Source organism: Agelaius tricolor, unplaced genomic scaffold (assembly GCF_023055355.1).
Source record: "Agelaius tricolor isolate 1412-34295 unplaced genomic scaffold, bAgeTri1.0.p SCAF_1, whole genome shotgun sequence".
Lineage (NCBI taxonomy): Eukaryota > Metazoa > Chordata > Aves > Passeriformes > Icteridae > Agelaius > Agelaius tricolor.
In genome coordinates this window covers 39,789,619-39,811,479 of record NW_027269261.1, presented here as the reverse complement: position 1 = coordinate 39,811,479, position 21,861 = coordinate 39,789,619, and the positions used below count along the sequence as shown (strand labels likewise).

The 21,861-nt window shown below is 40.9% G+C and overlaps 1 protein-coding gene across 5 annotated transcripts in view; it reads left to right on the top strand.

Annotated features, from left to right (window-relative positions):
• The window catches only part of RPS6KA2 (ribosomal protein S6 kinase A2), a 282,442-nt gene that overhangs the window by 191,639 nt on the left and 68,942 nt on the right, over positions 1 to 21,861 (top strand). For all 5 annotated transcript variants that reach the window (XM_071430770.1, XM_071430768.1, XM_071430778.1 and 2 more), the window contains 3 exons: positions 16,073 to 16,153; positions 16,944 to 17,023; positions 20,008 to 20,114. In XM_071430770.1, the coding sequence (XP_071286871.1) occupies positions 16,073 to 16,153; positions 16,944 to 17,023; positions 20,008 to 20,114 (268 nt within the window). The remainder of the gene's footprint in view (positions 1 to 16,072; positions 16,154 to 16,943; positions 17,024 to 20,007; positions 20,115 to 21,861) is intronic.

Here is a 21,861-nt window from a genome sequence, read left to right as displayed (position 1 = left end):
CTTATACCCAAAATCCAGCAACTAACTTAGATGTTACCAGGGGAAGTGGGATCTCTGTCTGAACTGCTGATAAAATTGTGGTGGTGTTTTCCCTGGTTGGACACCAGCTGATGTGGCTTCTTCAGTTTTCCTCTGGATCTGACTTAGTTTCCCTGTAAGAAATGTGGTGATTAGATATCAGATACAGAATCTAGTGGTTTCCCTCTGGTTTGAAAAGAATAAAATGTCAACAAAATGAGAAACTGTAAACAATTTTACCCTATAAAGCAGGACTTAAGAGTCTTCACCTCAGATAAAACTTGCTTTGTTGTGCTGAGGTTTTCAAGATGTCTTTTTCTATTTTGTACAGTCCTTGTGTTTGGTGAGAGGCCTTGGTATTTATCCAGGTTCACCATTTAAATTTTGGTTTATTATTTTTTCTTAAAGTATTCTGCTATATTTTTTACATCTTCTTGGGCCTCTTATTACCTGTTTCTGAAAAATTAATGAGGGAAGTCCTGTCCCCTAGACAGTCCAGATCCCACAGCAGAGATACCCTTACCCTGAAGACTGGAGGAAAGTTTATGTGCTCTGCATCCTTGGAACTGCTGCTTAAGCATGGCTTCTTTAGTAGTGAGAATTGTAACCCTCCAAATGTCAGGGCTCTGAGCTCAGAAAAACACAAACATTGCTGGACCTGGAAGTGCCCTTAAAGATCCAGCTGAGACATAGATTCTCCCCTCTCCACAAATAGCCATACACTGATTTTTCAGTCTTGGGAAGAAATAGCAACTTCTGTGTGCACAAACACAAAAATACTTGATTTGTCTGTATATTTCCCAGTGGCTCTAAAATGTAAAGATCAGCCTAGTGAGTATGTATCTTTCTGTGTGGGCTAGGAGTCAAAAAGTGCTGTGGAACAGGCCAACCTTCCTCATAGTTTAAGAGTAAATTGGATTTAGTAGCTGTCATCTGAGGAAGCAGAGCTTTCTTTCCTCTCTGGGAGTTTTGAAAATAAAACCAAGTTCTTCAACAACCAGTGCTTAGGGGTCACTTTTGGACTGTGTTTTTACAGTGCCTTTGCAAATTTACTTGCAGACCACCTATTCCTTCCTCCCCTAAAAAGTCAGCTGGGCTAGGGCTGACTTTCTAAAGGAAAAAAGGGTACAGTACATAAGAGAGGGCTCACTTGGGCTGATTCTAATGGGCTGGGGAGAATAACCTCTATTTGTGTATTTTAAGGAAAATTAAATGTGTTTAGGCAACTCACTGTGTGTCAGTAAATATTATAGGGAGTCCTAGCCTGAATATACAGCAGACTGGACAGGTCAAAAACTACAAAAAGCATTGCTAGAAGTTTGTTTTCGTATCATTTGCTGAAGTGTTCGTTGAGCTTGTAGCTTCTGGGTTAGATACTTAATACTCTTTAATGACTCTGTGCAGTGTTTGGATTCAGATTTGGATGAGAAGGGAAAACTTTTGCCTATAAATATAAACAGAACACGCATCACTTAAAGATTTTATTACCTGCTTTATTTAAACCATGTGGGAGTTTGCATTGTATGAAGTCCTGATTAAATTATAGTGTCTTCACAATGCCAAGTGCATTGTGAAGATCCTCTTAGGAGGTAAAAAAAATTCCACTGCTATGATGTTAAAGAAATTAACACTGGATGTTAAAAATGCTCTCTATTTTGTAGCAAGGGGACCTTTTGGCTCATTTGGTTTTACACAAAAACCTGTTGTTCCTTTTGGGCTTTTCTTAACTGCCAAGGAAAATTGAACTTTCTCCTTGTGAAAATATTGGCCCCTGAGTTCTGTATAGGATCCAGAGAGGGACAACAAAGCTGGTGAAGGGTCAGAAGCACAAGTCCTAGGAGAAGCTGCTGAGGGAGCTGGGAATGTTTAGCCTGGAGAAAAAGAGGTTCAGGGGTGAACTTATCACTCTCTACAACCACTTTAAAGGTAGTGAGGAGTTGGCCTCTTCTTCCTGGCAGCTAGTGATAGGATGAGAGGACATGGTCTTAAGCTGCCCTTGGGGAGGTTTAGGTTGGACATTAGGAAGAATTTCTACACAGGAAAATGCTGGATGTGGCACTGAATGCCATGGTTTACCTGACAAGGTGGTGTTCAGTCATAGGTTGGACCCTGTGATCCCAGAGGTCTTTTCCAACCTGGATGGTTCTGTGATTCTGTTAAAACTGCTGCTCACGTTGCTGAACAGCAGGTTCTTCCTGTTGTCCAAAGCAGGGCAGAATTATTAAGTCTTTGCCTAAATATTGGTAAAAAAATAAAATTAAACTCCCTGTCAGTCAAACAGACTGATTCAGATAGGAGCACCCACTTCTGTGCTTCTGATTTCTGCTGTAGGTAAATGTAGCAATATTGCCCAGTCCTTTCCTGTCCAGACTTTGTTTTCCAGTGTAACTCTGCTGTTACAATAATACCAAATTATAGCTTCATGCGCAGTTGTGTGTTCACTTGGATTGCAGCTTCAGCCACTTGATGTGCTGCTGCCTGAAACAGCTTCGTTTTATTCTCCCCAAAGAGCACACAGGACAGGATACAGAAGAAAATTCCAGCTTTCTTCATGAGCAGTTCAGCAGCAGAAAGTGTTGTGGGTGTCCTAGCATCCAACAGTGTTGGTGCTTGGGTTTGAGCTTTTGAAGGAACTGTTCCAGTCATCTCCCCTTGCTGTGCCGTGGTTTGCCAAGCACAGCGGTTTGGGAGCACACAGACAGAATTCCCTCCTGATGAAACTCACTCAGGAGCCCACCCAGTGCCCTCCTGCCTCTCGTGGCCATTCAGGTCATGGCCCCAAAGTGCCACAGAAAGGGTGGGGCAAATTCAGGTCTCAGCACACGCTGTTATTTTCCCTAGAATGGAACCACACTTCTTATTAGTGCACCCAGAGGTTTAAGCCAAAGTTTCAGACTTTGCTGTGAAGACATTGAATGCAGCCGTGTTTGTGTTTTTCACAAGGTATTGCCAAGAGCTGTCTTAAATTTTTCCATCTTTTTGCTAGGTTAGGGTGCCCACGCCCTTGACTTCTAATCCTTGAGCAGTTCCATGCCTTAGCAGTATCTGAGGATTGCATTATTCAGGTTTTCCTGTGAAGATTCTCTAGAGAGGACAAAGGTGATTCAAATCTGAAGTCAGAAGATGAAAGCACTGAAATAACCTGCTGATTTCTTTGGCAGAAAATATATGTTCTTCACCTGTGATCACATTATATAAGATTGTTCTAAATGTTTGTTGAGTCACCCTTCTGTCAGTGAAATACAGAAAGAATGACATTTTTAAATATAAGAACCCGCAGCAGCTCATGCAGGTTGCATTTGAATTTGCTCCCTTGGCTATTCCAGGCAGTAAAGGAATGGTAGCTGGTTTTTTGGGTTTTTTTCAGGAATGAGTAGTTCATCATACTTACGGCTTTTCTGATAGTTGAAAGCAATTTCTCAAATTATCTTATAATTTTCAGTCAACTTGCCATCTACCTCTTTCAGGTTTGAATTGATCTGTGTACTTGCCATGGTGAATAAGCAGCCATGGAGAGACTTGAAACTGCAGCTCCTGCAGGTACCACTGTTGAAAGGTTTTCAGAGCCAAACTCATTCTTCAACTCTCCATCATAGACTTAATCAAGAGTTTCACTATGGCTTGTCTTCCATTGGATTATTCTTTTTATCGTATTCATTGCATTGTACATCTAATGACAGATATTTGCAGTTACTCCCAAATTGCTTCTTGTTTTACAGAAAAGATCACAATTGATTTTTTTTTATTGTCGAGTAGCAGATTGCTGTTAATTGCTTTTGCTGTGGATTCAGGAATGGAGAGACTACACAGGCAGTTGCTCTGAAGCCACAAGTGAAATGTTTATCTTGTTTGAAAATGTGATGCAATCCCATTTTATCTGTAGAAAAAAATCCTTTTACCAGGAAAGGAGTGGGAGGTGCCATGGCCTTTGTGAGCCCTCACACCCTTCATCAACACTCGCTGGAGAGCAGAGAGAGGAGAGAAACACACAGCTTAGTTTAATTGGAACAAATCTATGAAGACTGACATGAAGCTTCAGCTAAAAGAATGAGCCTGTCACTGCTGTGTACAGTGTTCTGCCTGAGCCAAGAACCTGGGAATGAGGACTAGATGACCTTCAGGACAATCACAGAGGCTCAGTGGTTCTGCTTTGGAAGCAGGCCTCGTGTCCTTGCCTGGATCTGTGCCAGGTGACCCCACTGGTGTGGTACTCTGGGAGGGAACCCTGTGCCTCGCACGGCTGCTGAGGCATCATCTGGAAGGCACCTGAAGAAATCCCATGGCCCACCCCTGACCTAGGGTGATGCTTTTGTGTCATTCCTCACAGATGTTTGCCTAACTCATTCTTAGACTGTCTCTAGCACTATATTATTACAAAATGCTTCCTTGCACATCTGTCCAGTGTCTGCCTTGCCACAGCTGAAGCTGTTAATTCATCTCCTCTCTCTTGAGAACAGTTTTTTCTTTGCGGTTTTCTTCTGCATCTTGAAGTTTCCGTCTTTTGTAGGCTGAGAAACCTTTACGTTCCTTTCCTTTCTTAGTGTTCGTTTTTCCTAGATCCTCATTTTAGAAGATTTAGTTATATACTAGGTAAGTCAGGGGTGACATTATCTGCTCTGGCTGCATGTCCTACCCTTCAGGTCCTCTGTGAGTGCTTTGTTATGACAGAGCAGAGATACTCCTGCTCTACCACAAAGACTATTGAAAATTCAGGGGATGTAATTAAACTGCTAGAAATGTCTTGCTGCAAAGACAGCAGAGTGGTCAGATTGTCGAAATGTTTGTTCCTCTGGGGTCCCATTCAGAGAAAGTTCCTAGAAGAAGCCCTTGGGTGGATGGACTTGTAAAATTGTGTGATTCTTGGGGTGTCCTGTGCAAGGACAGGAGCTGGTGTGGATGATCCTGATGGGTTCCTTCTGACTCAGCATATTCTGTGAGTCCATGGTGCTGTGAGGATTTCTGGAGGGTGGTTGCCTGCAGCTGACTCCTTCTCCCATGTGTTTAGTTTAAGAATTAAGCACATTATGAGTGGACAGGCTATTCCCAGGCCAGCTGGGCTTTACCAGTGACAACAAAACACTGGTCACTGTTTTACCTTCCCTGCTGCCCTTTTTCTTCTGTGTTTCTAGCTGGTGTTCTGTAAGCCAAATGAAAATCATATGAAAGTCTACTTTTCTGGTTTTCTTTTGTATTGTCTTGAGGCTTGAAATTTTTTGCGTCTTACTTGTCTTGCACTGTCTTAAAGGAGCTTTGTAAGCTTTGTGCTTGCTTGCAATGCTTCTAATTTTAAGAGACCCCTGCCAAAAGAGAGAAGCTATTGCTGGCAACCCATCATGTCAGCTGTGCAGCACATCAGTGAACCTCTGGAAGTCTTTTAATCCTTCCTGACGTCCAAGAGCTTGCTGTTGGTATCACAAGGCTGTGAATTACAGGAAGAGAAAAATTGCTCTTTTGGCAAATACAGACTGAGATGCTCTTAGTCTTCATCTCCTTTGAATTATGTCATGTAGTCTGTTCTTTTATGGCAGGCTCTGTCTAGCTGGTACCTCAGTTTAGGAATTACAAGACTTTGGCTGTACTCACATTTCTGCTGCCAGCCTGCTTCATGAGCACCACCCAGCTACCCTTACTGCTGCTCCTCTGTTCCATCTCCATGTCTGTCATGCTAACCCAATTATGCCAGCCTGCTCTTCACAGTGCTCACTGCTCTTTGGAGGAGCAATAGTCAGATATTAATGGAGATGTTATTAACACCCCTCCTCACTGAAGTGCCATCTATCGCGTTGTGGAATTTAATGGCTAAAGATTCCAAACAAAGAAATTGTTAGGAAATGTGTCTTGTGTATAATGCATTGATTATTTGGAATAATCAGAACTATGAATCAACTCTGCTTTTGAATAAATTTACAGCTGTAGTGGAAAGCTAAACTGAAAATACAATAGCTAAATACCCCTGGGATTTTTAACCTCCCTGATGGACTCTGCAAGTCTTTGGCTGTGGTACAAATCCATTATCTATATGACAAGCATTTGTTTGTTCTCTTCATTGAATAAGTTGCACCATTTGTAACAGCCAGGATAATTGCTATTTAACCAAGTTCAGCTGCCTGCAACGGCAGTGCATTTGTAGTTGGTTGGAAACCAGATTCGTAAGCATCATCTGGGAGTTGCACCCAACTGCTTTTATTGGTTCCCATAACACAGCAGAAAAACCTTATTTCCTTTCAAGCATGAGGACAGATTAACAGTGAGGTCAATGCTGTCACTTGATGCCATTTTAAGTCAGAGTGACAGCAGAGGAGGGGTCAGTTGCACTGGTGATGGTTTTCCTCACAGCACTGCAGTTGGATCACTTGTAAACCTTCACCAAACAGCTGGGCAGGCATTCTGCTCACAACTGCTCCTAGAGGTGTGCTAGCACTTAGCTGGCTCTCCAGGAAAGTTAGATGGCACAGTGTGGGAGACTCCCAGCTGGGACTTGTTTCTACAGAAGCACAATTATTCTCTGTTTTCACATTCTTCATGTAGGTCACACATGTCAGTATCAGCTTCCACGTGCCTGTGGCGTTTGCTCCAAGAGGAAGGTTTTGATGGTTGAGGAGAGACCAGTAATCAGCATCAATGACAGCCTCTCCTTTCTATTTTCTCTACAGCATTTTCTGTCTGCATGCAATAATAATTGACACACAAAAGGTTTCCATGGCACATTAATTTAACTGACATTTTCTCAGCAGCAGTAGATTACTTTTGTAAATTCAGGCAAAGCCTGAGTTGTTCAGACAATTGTAGTGTGTCCCTGGTCATCTTTCAGATCTTTGTATGGGCTATGACATAATTGCCATTGAGAGGCAATTGTCTTCATCAACACTGTAAACTCAGAATTGACTTTTCTGCCGAAGTACAGCCTAAATTACCTCTTTTTCTGTTTCACATATCTCCTTCTGTTTATATTCCTTTCTTTCCTTTTATTTTGATAAATGAGTCTTCGTCCTACATTTTGATATCCTTTAAATATTTATCTTCTATATAGGTTTTGTCAAAGCTTATCTGTTCAAATTTGGTTTCATTATGGATATAATAAGCTCTGCAATGTAAGATGTCAATGTCATACAGCTAGGTACTATCCTGATCCTTGTATGCTATCATAAGAAAGAAATATTTGCAAGTGTACATTTAGAAGTATTGTTTTGTATTTTTGTTTCCACATGGTGTTCCCAGCACAAAGAAAGCAACTTCCAAAGCAAAGTTTTAAGGAAGCCTGAAAGTTTGCACTGTGTGTGTGAGGGGTATGGCTTGCTAGCAGTCACTGGAAGGACTGGTGGTCACAGGGCTGGGTGGCCCCAGAGGGGCTGCATTACCCCTCTGCCTTAACCACAGCTATCACCCACAGGGTGACAGCCTGAGAGATCAAAGATTCTTGATAAGGCTCTCTAAGACCACAGAATTAAAAGCACTGTGTGGAAACGAAACTGCTTGTGGTTATTCAGAAGGTTTTCAAGTTCACTTCCAATATGAATTTTTGGTTTCTTATATTTTTGTCACTTAGGTGGAATGTTCTGATATAATGCTATGGGCATTAATCCTGCTATAAATGCTGTGTTTCAGACAGCCTTCCAAACAGTTGTGCATAATAATGAAATCTAGATTGTTCTGTTTTTTTGAGATGTCCTTTATTGAGGTGGAGTCACTGCAGCAAAGTAGCACATAGTGAAAAGTGCAGTCTCATTCCCCTGCAGTCATGGCAGGCTGGTTTCTTACTAAATAGTTACTTAACTTTTCCTGTTCAGTTTTGTTTTAAAATGTGTCAGTAAGGAAGTTCCAGTCCCTAGCCATTGCTCTGCTCTGTAGGGGTTCATGCAGTTACAGTTTGCCCAATATAGCCTATATTTCCTCTTTTTCTGTTTCCCTTACCTCCTCCTATTTATATTAATTTTTCATTTTATTTTGGTAAATAAGTCTTTTTCCTCCATGTTTATATCCTTTAAATATTTATCTGCTCTCCTCCTGTCTCCCTGTAGTCATTGCTCAGTACTGTTTATGTTTAGCTTTTGGCAGTTTCTCAGTAACCTAGGAGAAAAAACCCAAGATTTCCTTTTCTGTAAGGTATTCTTTCAGAGCTCAAGCAGCTACATATATTTTTAGAGCTGTATATAGGGACTGAGATGTAGCTGGTGAGATCCTGTCAATGTCAACAGCAGTTTTACTATTGACTGCTTTAGGGCCATGATTTCACCCAGAAACTCTCTGAACTTGGTCATATCTTCCACAACAATCCCTATACAGTAGTGCAGTCCAGACTGAAAACCAATTCACAATTGTTTGAGGACTGTGTTTCTCTTGTCAAAGGAGAAAACAATAAATCAGCCTTTTTTGTTGTTGTTGTTGTTGTTGTCTGTGTGACCAAGGCTTGGTGATTGCAAAGCTTTAATGAGCATGTTGATAACAGCAAAAGAGCAGGCTTTTTTCTTATGCTCTAATTTAGGAAATGACCTTGCCTTGACTTCACACCCTGCTTGCTGGTGGGACTGGAGGCTTCTTCAGTGATAGACAGCCGTCTCACAGATGCTTTTTCATTTTTATGAGGCAAACATATCAGCAGAGCTATATTAAGTATGTCTGCATCACATCAGGTCCTCGGCAAAGCAGAGGTTTGTTTTGTCTGAATGTTAATATTAAATGTCACAATTTTACTGAACTATTTAAATTATAAATTCCTGTCTGTTTTGTGTGCAGGTAGCATGGAGGGCTGGGTTATGAGTAACCTGGTAAACCTTATCCTGTGTGGTTTACAAACAGAATCTGCCTCAGGGCTTCATATCTCCTAAATGAAGTGTGCCTTCAGTGCTGGATGATAAGCCATTATACCAACTTCCTCAGTGATGCCTTAAATACAGTAGCTATTTGTTTTGGAAACCAAAATTTTTGCAATTCAGTAACTGAAATGTTCGTCCAAAAATTTTTGTTAGAACAAGTCGGATTGGACTGGCTCTGTGTTTACCACATCCAAGCAGCCTAATGGAAGGAGTGTTTAGAGTGAGAAGTCAGCATAGTGCAATTTTGGTCTGGACAGCTTAGGGAGAATGTTAACATTTGCCTCCTGTCCTTTGACCAAATCCATCCAAACCCTCCCTTCTGAGAAAGGAATCTCTCACTGTCCAGCCACTGCCTCATGTTACCCATATCAGAGCTAAGCTGGTAAACAATTGCAAAAACTTCACTTCAAAACTTTGCATGTTTACCCTAAACCTGGAAGACATAGGGAATCTGTTTTAAAACTTCCTGATGCGCTTTTTTATTAACTCTCTTCTGAATTTATGTTACAACTGATAAAGAAAAGATGAGTTTCTGACAGAGTGTCTATCCATAGGAACAGGACAGTTGAGGGAAATTTTGCTTGACCAAATATCAGTATTAAACATTTCAGCAGAATTCTTTGGTTTGATTGCATATCTTTTCTAACAATATTTTGTAGCTGTGTATTACAATTAGAGTTAAGAAAGAGGAGATAAAAATATGAAATAAAACCCTTAACAAAGAGTACTTTGATGCAGCCAAAACAATTTTTCTCAATTTAATTTTGGCAAAACTTGACGAATTTAGGCTTTCTATTCCAGTTAGAGAACAAAAACCCACAGCAAAAACATTTTGAAAATATTCAAAATTACAAGTTTCAAACAGGCCTACAGAAAACATTTACTGGGATTACTTCAACCTATGACTAAAACTGCCCTGGTGGCAAATGACAGCATCCGAGTACATACATTCTACACAGAAAGGAAATACCACATTTCCTCTCCTTCCAGGAATTCTCACTTAATATTTTATAAAAGATTATTGGTCTCATCCTTAAACATCTGAACTGGACCAGGCAGAAGGTTTCATACCATGCCATTAAACAAAGTAGTAGGGGCTCACATAACAGAAGAGAAGGGACTTGGGTGGGCTTTAAATCACTCTCATACAGGGACACTTTGCCCTGAGTTGGTGTGCCAAGAGTTTCTGGGGAGATCCTGTGCCACCCTCGCCCCCTTCCACCTCTGCCAGGCCTTGCAAGTGAATTAGTAGTTGTTCAAAGGTCCTGATGGAGTGGAAATGCCCCTTTCAATACAAATGGCTTTTTAGACCTGCAGGGACTGAATAAAGGGGACAATTTTTTTCCTGTAGAAGGCTGGCATAAGAGGGAATATCTTTGCATTTCATCCCTGAGCCAGTGTTCACTCCTCATACTTTTCAATCATAAAAGCTGTATTTCTGCCTTTGATGATTTGCTGCAGAAAGTATTTGTGGTGAATGCCAAAGCACAGACAGCTTTCACACTTCCAGAGTAAGGTGATGCACAAGCTTTACTCAGCTCTCCCTGTAAAACCCACCAAACTGTATTTTCAGAGCAGCTGGGCTTGATTAAACCATGCTGGGCTTCAAGCTTAAAAGGCAAGCAGCAAAACTCATTGCCCTGAGAGACCCAGCAGTTCCTGGACATCTGGATCATCTTCATCTCAAGATAAAAAACAAAAACAAAAACTTCTTCATTGCTTCTCTTGGCTTAGCAACTTCTCCATAGCAAAACACAAGGCAGACACTCATTTGATACTGGAATGCCCCATGGATAGGAAATATGAATCTTGGTGCTGCCTTTTCTTTGCAGCTGCATGTGAGTTAGCCAGCACTGCAGGGCAGGGGCTGCAAGGGAAAAAGCATCTCCCAGAAGATATGAGAGAAGTTTGATGGAAAAAAATCATCCCTCTTTAGACTGTATTTAAGAGTAGGACTGAGGACTGTATGTCCTGGTCATCTTTGTGTTATGGTTTCTTGTATGCTGGAGCTAAATCTGAAATACTGATTTTGTGCGGGGATAAAAGGCCAACTGTCTCATACATGTTTTAAACAAATTTTATTTATTGCAAAACTATATGAAACCAGTCTCTTCCTTCAGTTCATCATAATTTCCAGAGCTGCTGATGAATAGTGTTTACTGGGACATCTGAAGGCCAGCCTTCTTATTAATTTGTTGCTTTGAAATTATGCCTATTCCTAGAGCCTAGGTAATTATTGCCTGTCAGTAAGACTTAGTACTGAAATTATTATTTCCTGCAATAGTAGTAATAATAATAAAAAATGGTTATAAGTCCCACTTCAGTATAACTGAAGCAAATGAAGCACAGGAGCATGTTACACTCAAATTCAGGAAACAAATACTTTATTGATGATTTCACAGGATATCACATCCACTAAGGTAAATAAATTTTAAATCATACATATGATTTCCATAAAAAGAAAAAAAAGTTCCAGGTGAAACTCTGCAGAGGTGTTAAAGATTTTCAGTTTTGCACAAGTTGTGAACAGATGTATTTCCAGCTGTAGGTTTTGGATCTTTAGAGGAAATTCCCTTGTAGCAGATGGCAGCTTTCTTTTCTCTTCATCAAGCTGCTTATTGAGTCTGGTTTTAATGAATTTAGTTAGAACTGGTTTATGCAGTTGTGAGGGGTGTAATTCTGACTTTGCTGGTGATGTACATCACCACAGGATTTGACTTACTGGATACCATTTCACATCTGCTGCTCCCAGACTCCGGTGAGAAACAGTTTCACCTGGGAGCTATGCATAAGCAAATCTGTGGCTATTCAGTGGTCCAACTCTGATTAAAAATACACAAAATTTGAAATTTCACCTCTGCATAAGGACATGAGATTTATGTGATTGTCTGGCTGGTCTGTCAAGTCAGTATTTCTCTAATGATGGGGTTGAGCCCAACAGCTAATTTCAGCCAAAAATCTAAGACACACTTAATCTCCTTCAGCATCTGTGGATTTTTTTGGTCAAGAAGAGAGATCCAAGTGGATGTCCCAGTGAGAAAACAGCAGGAGGCTGCAGCTGCCAGAGGTTCCATGGGATAGGGAGGAAGCAACTTGTGCAGCACCCTCAGCTCACCAGGCTGCTCCTTGCTGGTCAAGGCTATGAGGAAAACATGACAAGGGCTCAGGTTACTGCTCTGAGGATTTATTTTCAGCTGAGTTTGTATGTCCCAGAAGCCATGTTTGCTCCTGACAAGTCCCATGTGATTTTTTTTTTTTTAATCTTTTTTTCTGTACCATCAGACTTCATCAATCTGTTCTTTAATTCTCTTTGTTTGAAAATTGAGCAGAGGTACTTCAGAGGAATAGTGAGAGATTTAATTAACTTTTACAAACAGAGAGGATAATGAATAGGTGATAAAGACTAGAAATGGAAGTTCAATACTAAAGTGTAGTATTGATTTAGAGACATCTGTCATTCCGAATCTCGACAGCGGAGCATCAAGGCTACTTTACAATACAACAAACAGAGGCAACTCTTTGATTTCTTTTAAGCCAAATGTGTTGTTTCATGTAAAAGGAAAAAAAAAAAAAAAAGAGGAAAGGAGGGGGGAGATAAAATGACCTCCCCCAGAATCTGGACTCCTAAAACACAGTCTGCATTCTTACTGATTTCTCAGAGTGCCCTTCTACAAAGGAGTGTCTCCTGCTCTCTAGATCTGTTTTTCTACTTTTGCTGCAGAAGCATAGTGCTCAGTCGTAAAGCTGTGATATAATGGCTCTTTCCCCAACTCTAAAAGGTTCCATACTTCGGGACACGGAGGAACTTTCTTCCAGAAAAATCACCTTCACAGAATGATATGCATTTCAAAAGAAAAGCACATGAAGGCCCTGTGTGACATTATTGGTATGCTTCTGCATCCAGTGTGTCAACAAGACATTTTTCTGTTTTTTTCTTTGTGTTGTAATAATGCTCTGCTGATGAAGGTGCAACATGAAAGGCTGGTCTTTAGAGGATTTGAGTTTAGTACTGTGTGGAACAAGAACAGAGGAAAGCAAATAGTATTTCCAAGCAGAAGCATTGAAGTGAGACTATGATCACTTTTAGAAAGCCTCTATTTCTCCATATCTCAGGTAATTAGGCACCACACATGTACTTTGTCTTCTGGACGTAGGCAGTGTGGATTTGAATTTAGAATTTAACTCTCTACTTTTGCCTACAACAAACAGTATTAAAAACAGATTAAAATAACAGCAATAGAATTGAAAAGGATGTTGCAGAGAGTTTTATGTATGTATTCTATTTGCATTATCTTTTTTGTGCTCCTGTGCTATGAGAAGAATTTGAAATTGAGTTGCAAGTTCCTAAGCCTGAGTCCTTTTTTGCTGCACTTGAGGCATAGTGCTGAGTTTTAAAGAAGTGAGGAGGGTAATGGATGAAATTTAAGCCATTGCTTTGTTCACTGATTTATTTCTCCTGCTGCAATACTTTTTGATGCTGATTTAATTAACTTAATTTGTAGCTCCCCTTATTCTTGCTTTATTAATTAATTAATTCTTCACTCCTAGTTAAGCAGTGACATTTCTTACTGAAAGGTAGGGATGAGCAAATAATTTGTAATTAATAATGCTTTTTGCTGAACATCTCTGGGCAGATTGTAATTTTTTTTTACCTTATTTGTGTATTTTCTGCATGTATCTTCCTGCAGAAACAGCTTTCTGTAAGTGGCAGATAGATGCTTTTGTCACACATGCAGGGGGAATTCTCTCCCTGATGTTTCAGGTCAGGGGATTCAGCAGCACTTTGGTTAAAGTTGTAAAAAAGGACAAAAAACCATTGAGGAAAAAGTCACTAAGACAGCAAACCTATTATCTGACAACCCATTCCTCATTTAAAAAGAATTTTTAACTTCCAAACACCAATTTTAGCCTGCTGACATCAAGAAGACAGTTTCCAAAATTACTGGAGAGAGACTGACCCACTCAGAGAGGCAACCAAATCACCAGGTGTTGTCTTGAGCCACCTCCAGAGGACTTTGGGGAGGGTCCAGGCTGCTGCACCTCAATGCAGTCAGCAGATATTCACACTGGCACTTTGCTGTTTGTCACATTTGCTTTGCAGCCCAGTGCCCTTGGCCAAGGCAGTCCATTAAGGTGTCTGTAATTTGCACTGTCTTGCTGAATCTTTCTCTACATAAGATATTGAAGAGGAAAATGGTATCTGCCATGGGAGCACTAATTTGGGGCATCCGTACCCTGGCAGGACCCAGCTGGCCCCGAGGGAATCAGGGTGGGACACCAGGGGTCCCAGCCCAGGGAGCAGAGCAGAGCCCATCCCACACCCTCATCAGAGCTCTTGCCACCCAATGGTGCCTGGGGGCTCCTGGGCTGGCCCAGGCCAGCAGTGCCCAGCTGGGGACAGTCTGTGGCCCTGCTGAGCCTCCAGCTTCACAAGCCTCATTTCTGCTCCCGAAAGACAGGTTTGCAAAGGGAAATGTAGCCCCATAATGCAGCAGCTTCTGGTTCAGAGTGGGTACAGGGCCATGACTGGAGAGTGAGATGTCTTCTGTGGTGACATCACCTTCTCTTTAAGCCTGGTGTGCCTCTTGTGGGGAGAAGGGTGCCTTGTGTGGTCACAGGTTCACAGCCAGTAACCACCACAGCAGCAAGCATGGCATGGGGCTTTGGCAAAGCCCTGGGCTGCACAGCTGGGCCTCTGCCTGTGGAGAGGTTAAAGTGATGGGTGGAGGAGGGTGTGCTGTGTTCTGACAGGCTGTTCTCAGCTGTGCAGTGCAAATGCAGAGAGGCACTTCCTTAGACTACCCAACGAAGCTTAATGGAAAATATACTATGTAGAGCATCCAGCAATGCCCACCTATCCAACACAAATTCCCACCTGGGATCATCCCTGATGGACAGCACAAGAAACAGTCTGTTTTCACACAGATGAAGCATTTTGTGAGTGTAGGATGAGTGATTTTTGCTTGTGGGATGAGATTCCAATTCTGCAATTGTAATTCCCTCTGTTTTGAATTTATCTACAAGGTTGCTTGAATGAGCTAGTAAAGCTTACATCACTATTGGCTTAAGTAAAGCATCAAAATAGCAAGAAACCCAAGTATGTCACCTGTGCTATTTAAGGTTTTCAGATCAGCTGGTTTGGATCTATTTCTGTGCATCAATTTTTAAAGTAGAGCAATAGACAGGGATTTTGTTATGTATGTTCTTTACTCGGGTGCTGAGAGTACTCAGCTTTTGAGCAGCTCCACAACACATGCCTGCAATGACAGAGTCTGACAGATCTCAGGCTTTGATACCTAAAATAGTTTTATAATATGTCTTGTAGATCCTTTCACCTGAAAAGCATATTGGCATTGTGAAGAGAACAAAGAAGATGTCAATTTTCTTTACAATAAAGAATTTTTTGAAAATTTTTTTTGAAAAATTTTTACAATTTTTCAATAAAGTAGTGATTGACTGAAAAATGTAAATGCATCTTTAGGATCAAGATTGTGTAACATGGGGACTTGAATCCTCAGTGTCTGAATATTCTGCTAAATGGCTTTGGTATGAAATCTTCAGCATTAGTTTTGTTTAGCTTGAACTCAGCTCACCTCTGAAATTATGATTTCCCTTACTCTCTATTCATCTCAACCACAAAAAGTATTTTTCTCTCTGCTATCACACAATAACGTTATCTCTACACAAAAAAATAATTAGTTACTATTTTTATTTGGCATTTTCTTTGTTACTGATTGTTTGGGTGCTGGTTTATTGGAAGCTCTGAATATTGTATATATATATATAGATAACTTCCAGAAAGTGCTATTCAGTGATACGTCATAAATGCTGCTAGCATCAGCAAAATACAATAACTTAATTTGAGCAAGATTAATCTGACTTGCTCTGGGACTGGTACATTCTGTTTCATCTTAAATGAAGTAAAGTAATTAATTTTGTGTAGTTTTCATTTTCACATTAACATTCTCTTCTGTGAAGTGTAATTGCCTTCTTGTTGTTTGCTATACTGTAGTCATTTTAGTTAGGGCAGCTCTCTATAGGGAAAGACCCAGTTCTTCTTCCTGGAGAGATTGCTTCACAGACCAGACAGTCAGAAATAGAGGACACTTGAGTGGTCTGGTTGGCCTAAGGTCATACAAGCCATCAATCAGAATCCAGACTGCCAGAACCTTATTCCAGTACTGTATCCAGGGACCGTGCTGCCTCTTAATGTCACTGTTCTTATTGTTCTTTCTTTATAGTTCGGGATCGGGTACGATCTAAAATGGAGAGAGATATTTTGGCAGAAGTGAACCATCCTTTCATAGTCAAGCTTCATTATGGTAACTATATTAAAATATAATTCATGTTTGTTCTTAAATTGGTTGGGGAATTGTGACTAGATGTGTTACACTTTTGTGCAGATGCCCCCTGCCTACTTATGACTCTGTTGCTAACAAAGTCATAGAGGGTACCTGTGTGAAATTCTTCATTTATGCTGAAGGAGGCATCCAGTACTTGTAAGTTTCAGCCATTCCCCCATTGAAATAAATTTGTCATTAAGTCTGACATGATAGGTAGTGCTGGTGGGGTAGCTGCTGAGTTTACATCTGCCAAACTCTCACCTGCTGTCAGGTATTGTTCAGGAAGAGAATTCAAATAAAAGCAGGTTATAATAATCAGTACCAGTCTAAATTTGTATAGGTGTGTACATGAATGTGGTGTCTTGCTGGAGTTGCCTCTTGCCACGCCAGCCCCATTACTACTGGAACAGCTGTTCTAAGGCCATTTGGTATGTGGGCTCTTCTCTCACACAGACATGGAAACTTCTCTCTATGCCTCGCTCTCAGTGACTGCTGATACCCTGTGGAGTGGGAAACACTGTTAATTCATAGGCCCTTAACACAGAAATGAATATATCAGTAATGCACTGTTGTCAACTGACACTATTTTTTTCCATAGCCAAAGCTCAATTGCTAAGTTCTATACAGGAATGGGGTTTTTTGGTTCTCAAAGTTTTGAAGTGACAGTGAAGCAATGGCATGAATGATACAGTGCTAGGCAGCAGGACTTACTCATTGAGGACTTTATCTTGGTTCAAACTTCCAACATCTTCATCCTTTTCTAATGCAGCATTTCAAACAGAGGGGAAGTTGTACCTCATACTAGATTTCCTGCGGGGAGGGGACCTTTTCACCAGACTCTCCAAAGAGGTAAGCTGATAGATCTTTAACTCAGAAATTAAAGACTGTCTTGGATTTTCAGAACTCAAATTGAGTTCAGGGGAATGAAAAATGGTCTTGGGAATAGTCATCTATGTATGTAATGGAGCTATATCATCTTGCATGGTTAAGTGGGTTCTTAATAATTTTATTTGAATTAAGCCAGAAGTAATGCAGCAGATACCATGTAGGCATCACTGCCAGAGAAAACTGCTCCACTGCTAAGCCATTCCCATAGCAAAATAGCCCCAGACTCAATGCTTTCAGCATAACTCTTGGATATGATGAGAAACAGCCTGAGAAATCAATCCCCAAAACATTTTGCCCTAGGGATGAGCACAGAGCCACTGGAAAAACACACACACTGCCAGCAGAGGGAAGAGATGGCCATGGGTCAGGGCCAGCCCTGCAGCTGCTGGTAGCAGGTTAAGGGCCACGCACCAGCCCAGACATGGGAGATTGACTCTCACAGCGCTCACCTGCCCTCCTCCTGCCTGCCAGGTGCAGCTGCTGCTTCCATGCCCTCCCCAGGCTCTCATCCCTCCCCTGTCCTCTGCATGCCATGCCCCTGGAGAGGGACTGCTGCAGGCAGGGAACGTCCCAAACCCGAGTCTCGCTGACGCCCGCACAGAGCAGTCGCGGTAGGCTTTCTAGGTTCATTTAGCTCTTTCCTGTATCTCCAAACCTCTGTGAGCCAGCAGGCCCAGAAAGGTCCCTGCAGGAGTGCAGGAGGCTCCAGTGCAGGATGGCTGCCCTGCAGTTGTCAGTGCCCAGCATGATGTCCCCAGCCCTTGGTGGTTCTAAGGGTATGGGGTCAAGGATGCAGGCAACCACTTAACACAGTCTTTAATGACAGGAACATTTCAAATACTATCTTGAGGGGAAGCTCTAGTTCTTCTTGAGTTTTGGGAGCTACTGATGGACTAAAAGAGCTGTGAAAAAAGTCTTTTCAGTCAAAAGTTCCCCAGCTCTCCCCCACTCCTGCTCGATTCCTGATTCAGTGACATGCTGCAGGATGCTGTGTGCAGGGCAACTTGGGACCCCAAGCTTTTGCTGTTAAGGCTTGTTTGCTAATGCAAGAAGACATTGGTAACAAGTTAATTGCACTGCTGAGTAATGATCCTTATATAAATATTCAGTCCCTGGTAGCAGTTATTTTTAATATGAGGAAAAAGATTCAAAAATTTTAATTTCAAATGTCCTTCTGCTATTGTCATGAGACCAAACTTTATTAGCAAGGCAGCGCTGCTGTCTCAGCAAGGGCCTCTCTGGTTTCATGGAAGAAGACAGAAAATGTGGCTCTTGCCTAAGAGGGCAGGTCCCTGTTCTGCACAGCCAGAGAACTCAAAAGTGGAAGATAACAGCTCAGACTTTGTACTTCTTTAAAGCTTCATGTTTTCCCCAAAGCTTGTCCAGGGCAATTCAGCAATTCCTGTGCTGTATCCCATCATTAATGACTCATTAAGCTGACACTAAAAACATCTCTTTTTTTCAGTGTTTGCAGCTCACCTTGCCTGCTTATACCTTGCAGCTCTTTAGGAGCAAGGTATTGCAAGGGAAGAAGTTCTGGGAAAGCTTGAACTGTTTGCAATTTGTAGTTATAGATTTGACTGAAAGGTATTGATTTCAGTGGACTTCAAGTCAGATCCCATATACAGTTATTGCATGCATGCATGCATGCAGAGCTTGCCTATTTCTTGCTCTGTCTTTTTGAGACATCTGAGTTTAACTAGGTGTATATGTATAGATTAGATTTTTCCTGGATTCTATTTATTTAATTTCTTGCCTACATTATTTATTTTAAATCTTATAAATAATTTAAATTACTTTTAAAATTAATGTCAGTTTTACATTTAATACAATTAAATTTGAGAGCTTTTGCTTGTGTATTTATTTATTATTTTCCTTGTGGTTTTGTTTCTAGCCTTTGCAGTAAAATTCTTCATTAAATTATGAGACATCTGTACTCTGAATCATCTCTTTTCTCTCAGCTGTCTGGAACTTCTCAAAGCACTCAGATATTTTGGCTACCCCTTTTTGAGAGCAGAGACTTAATTTTAAAATTAAGCTCTACAACTTCTACAGTAGAATTTACATTCACATATGACAAGTATATTTGTACTCAGCTGACTCATTTTACTTCTGTCATGCATAATCACACTTGAGTATCCAATATATCAGCTTCTTTTTCTGCATTATTAACTCTGTCCATATTGAAATTTAATTCAAGAGAACATCTCAGATATAATGGAAGTTGAACCAAAGGGGTTTCCTGCCATCTGAGTTTTTCAGAGCTTATTGGTTTTTTGATTACAGAAGTTTCTTCTCACCTGAAACACAGCCTTCAGTGTTAGCAGTGTCCATATCAGCTGCAGAAAACACTGTCTTCATTTGGCACCTCATCAGGCCTTGGGTGTTAGACAGCACATCACTGCTTAGGGCATCTGCACTGATATTCCTTGGACCTCCAGGGCATGAGGTTTTAACTCCATCTCTGATTCTCTTCGTGCTGTGTTTTCTGCTGAGACTTGGAAGTATTCCACTTCCCCAAAAAGGTTTTCCATGCTATTTCATGGGAATTTGGTAACCAAATGCCAAGACTGTAGCAAGTTAAGGGATATGAAAGCAATATGAGCTGCACTGAATGTGTTTAATTTTGCTGTTCATTTCCAAAGCCTAAGGAGTTATAATTTATTCCTAATATTGTGGCATAGTGTCATCTAAACAGATCAAACAGATGAATGAGAGCAGCATATTTTAAGGAATAGAGGTGCTCAACATATCAAGTTTTGTTTTATAGGGAGAATCTGGTAAGAATTGTTCATGTCAGTTCAGACAAATTATGGAAAATTGAACCTGATACAGTGTTCCTTCCAGCATTCCAAGTTAGACAATTCCTTCCCTGTGCCTGTTTAAGGCAAGCCAGCCTACCACTGCCCAATAAATAGATGTGGTCTTCTCTTCCTTCTCTCTAGGTGATGTTTACAGAAGAGGATGTCAAGTTCTACTTAGCTGAGCTGGCCTTGGCATTAGACCACCTCCATGGTCTTGGAATTATTTACAGGGATCTAAAACCAGAAAAGTAAGTTAACAAGGAGAAGTGAACTGAAACATAAATACTTGAACTTTTAGGTTGCTTCTGCTCCTTGTCACGCTACTAAATGAGAAGGTGCCAGGGGCTCTGCCTTCCTTCTTGTTTGTGAGACTCCACACGAGACCGTCACTTACAGCAGCGCGGCTTTCCTGTCACGCCGTCTTAGCAGGAGGCCAAATGTTTGGGCTGTGCTCCAGTATGATGGGACCTCTCTGTGCCTGGCCTTCAGTTTTGTGAATGATTTCAGTAAAGAATTCAGATCCCCGTGCCTTTAACTTCAGTGGCACCATTCTTTGTGTGCAGCTTTAATCTGCCCTTCCCCCTGATGCAGCGAAACCTCTCAAAGCAGCTCCACTTCCAGTTTATACAGAATATAGCATGGCACTGTTCATGTTTACTGGAGCCATTGCTTAAAGTAAATTAGCATGTCTGAGAACTTGTGTGCCTGTTAACTCATGAGAGACATGAAAATCAGGACTTCTAAAACACTTGTATTAACTGTGCAAAATATATTCCAAAATATTTGTTCTCATATTTGCAGCTATTTTTCACTCATAATGTGGTCCTAATTTTCCTTTCTCTTTTTTATTTGTAACACATCAGCAGAGCAAATGACACCCTCAGTGCTGTCACTGGGAGTGATGTGATACTGTTTTTATTCTATGCCATTTGCTTGGTGCTTGGCTGGATTCTGCTGTGATGACTCAAATCAGGCTGCAACATTCTAAAGTTCCTTTTTAATGTAATGGTCACCAGCATTTATAAAAGATAACCAGTGAGGGCAGTCTTTTTGCTAATTGCTTACATTTTCAAAGTCTAACAGCACAGCAGCATTTTCCTTCTGTGACATCAAACTGAAAAATATGCAGCTCTTTCTTTAAATGGAGTGTTATTGCTCTCACTCTCACGGGCAAAACATGAGATCAAAAGTGATGGAAGGTGGACTTTTTGGGTGAGAAGTTGAAGGGAAGGAGACTGTTTGTCTCCATTGCAGTTCTGTGTGATTTAAATTCTAAATTCAATTTTATGTTTTGGTTAGAAAAATAGTAGTAGTAGTAGTAGTGTCTGAATTCAACAGATGTACATAGCAAGAGCTCTCAGGCTTTTGGGCTAGAGGACTTTTTGTAGTTGACCAAATTTTCCAGTCTTGCCCATTTATGCAGCCAAAACTGGAAACCAGAGTCTTTGGCAAATATGGGAAGTGATCCTACAATTTAACAACCGGAGAGAGAAAAGTACCCATTAGTTCCTGATATGAAATGCAGGTAGGCAGTGGTGACACCCCAGCTGCCACAGGCTCTTGCATCAGCTGCCAGCAGCTCCTGGGCTTCAGTTTCATTCTGAATTGCTGTTTTATCCATTCAGCATCAACAAACATGTATACAATAGAATAACTCCAGGTGTAGGTTTCTGGTTTAAACTTTGATTCTAGTGATCATTCATTTGGATCGTGCACTGCTCTCCCCTCTGATCTTAGATGTGGCTGATTTTTGAGATAACACATGATGTGTGAATCTGCTGTTAGAAGGTATCCAGACATGAGCTTGGTTATTCAGATATGTCACAATACCATTACATTTTTAGGCATATGCTGTAATTTTTTACCTTAGAAGACGTTAGAAACTAAGGGCAAAATTAAGTGTATGTCAAAACTGTTCATTGTATTTGAGATACTGAGACCTGGATTCTTCTGAGTTCTCAGCAGGAAGTGTCACTTAGCATCTCAAAAAACATC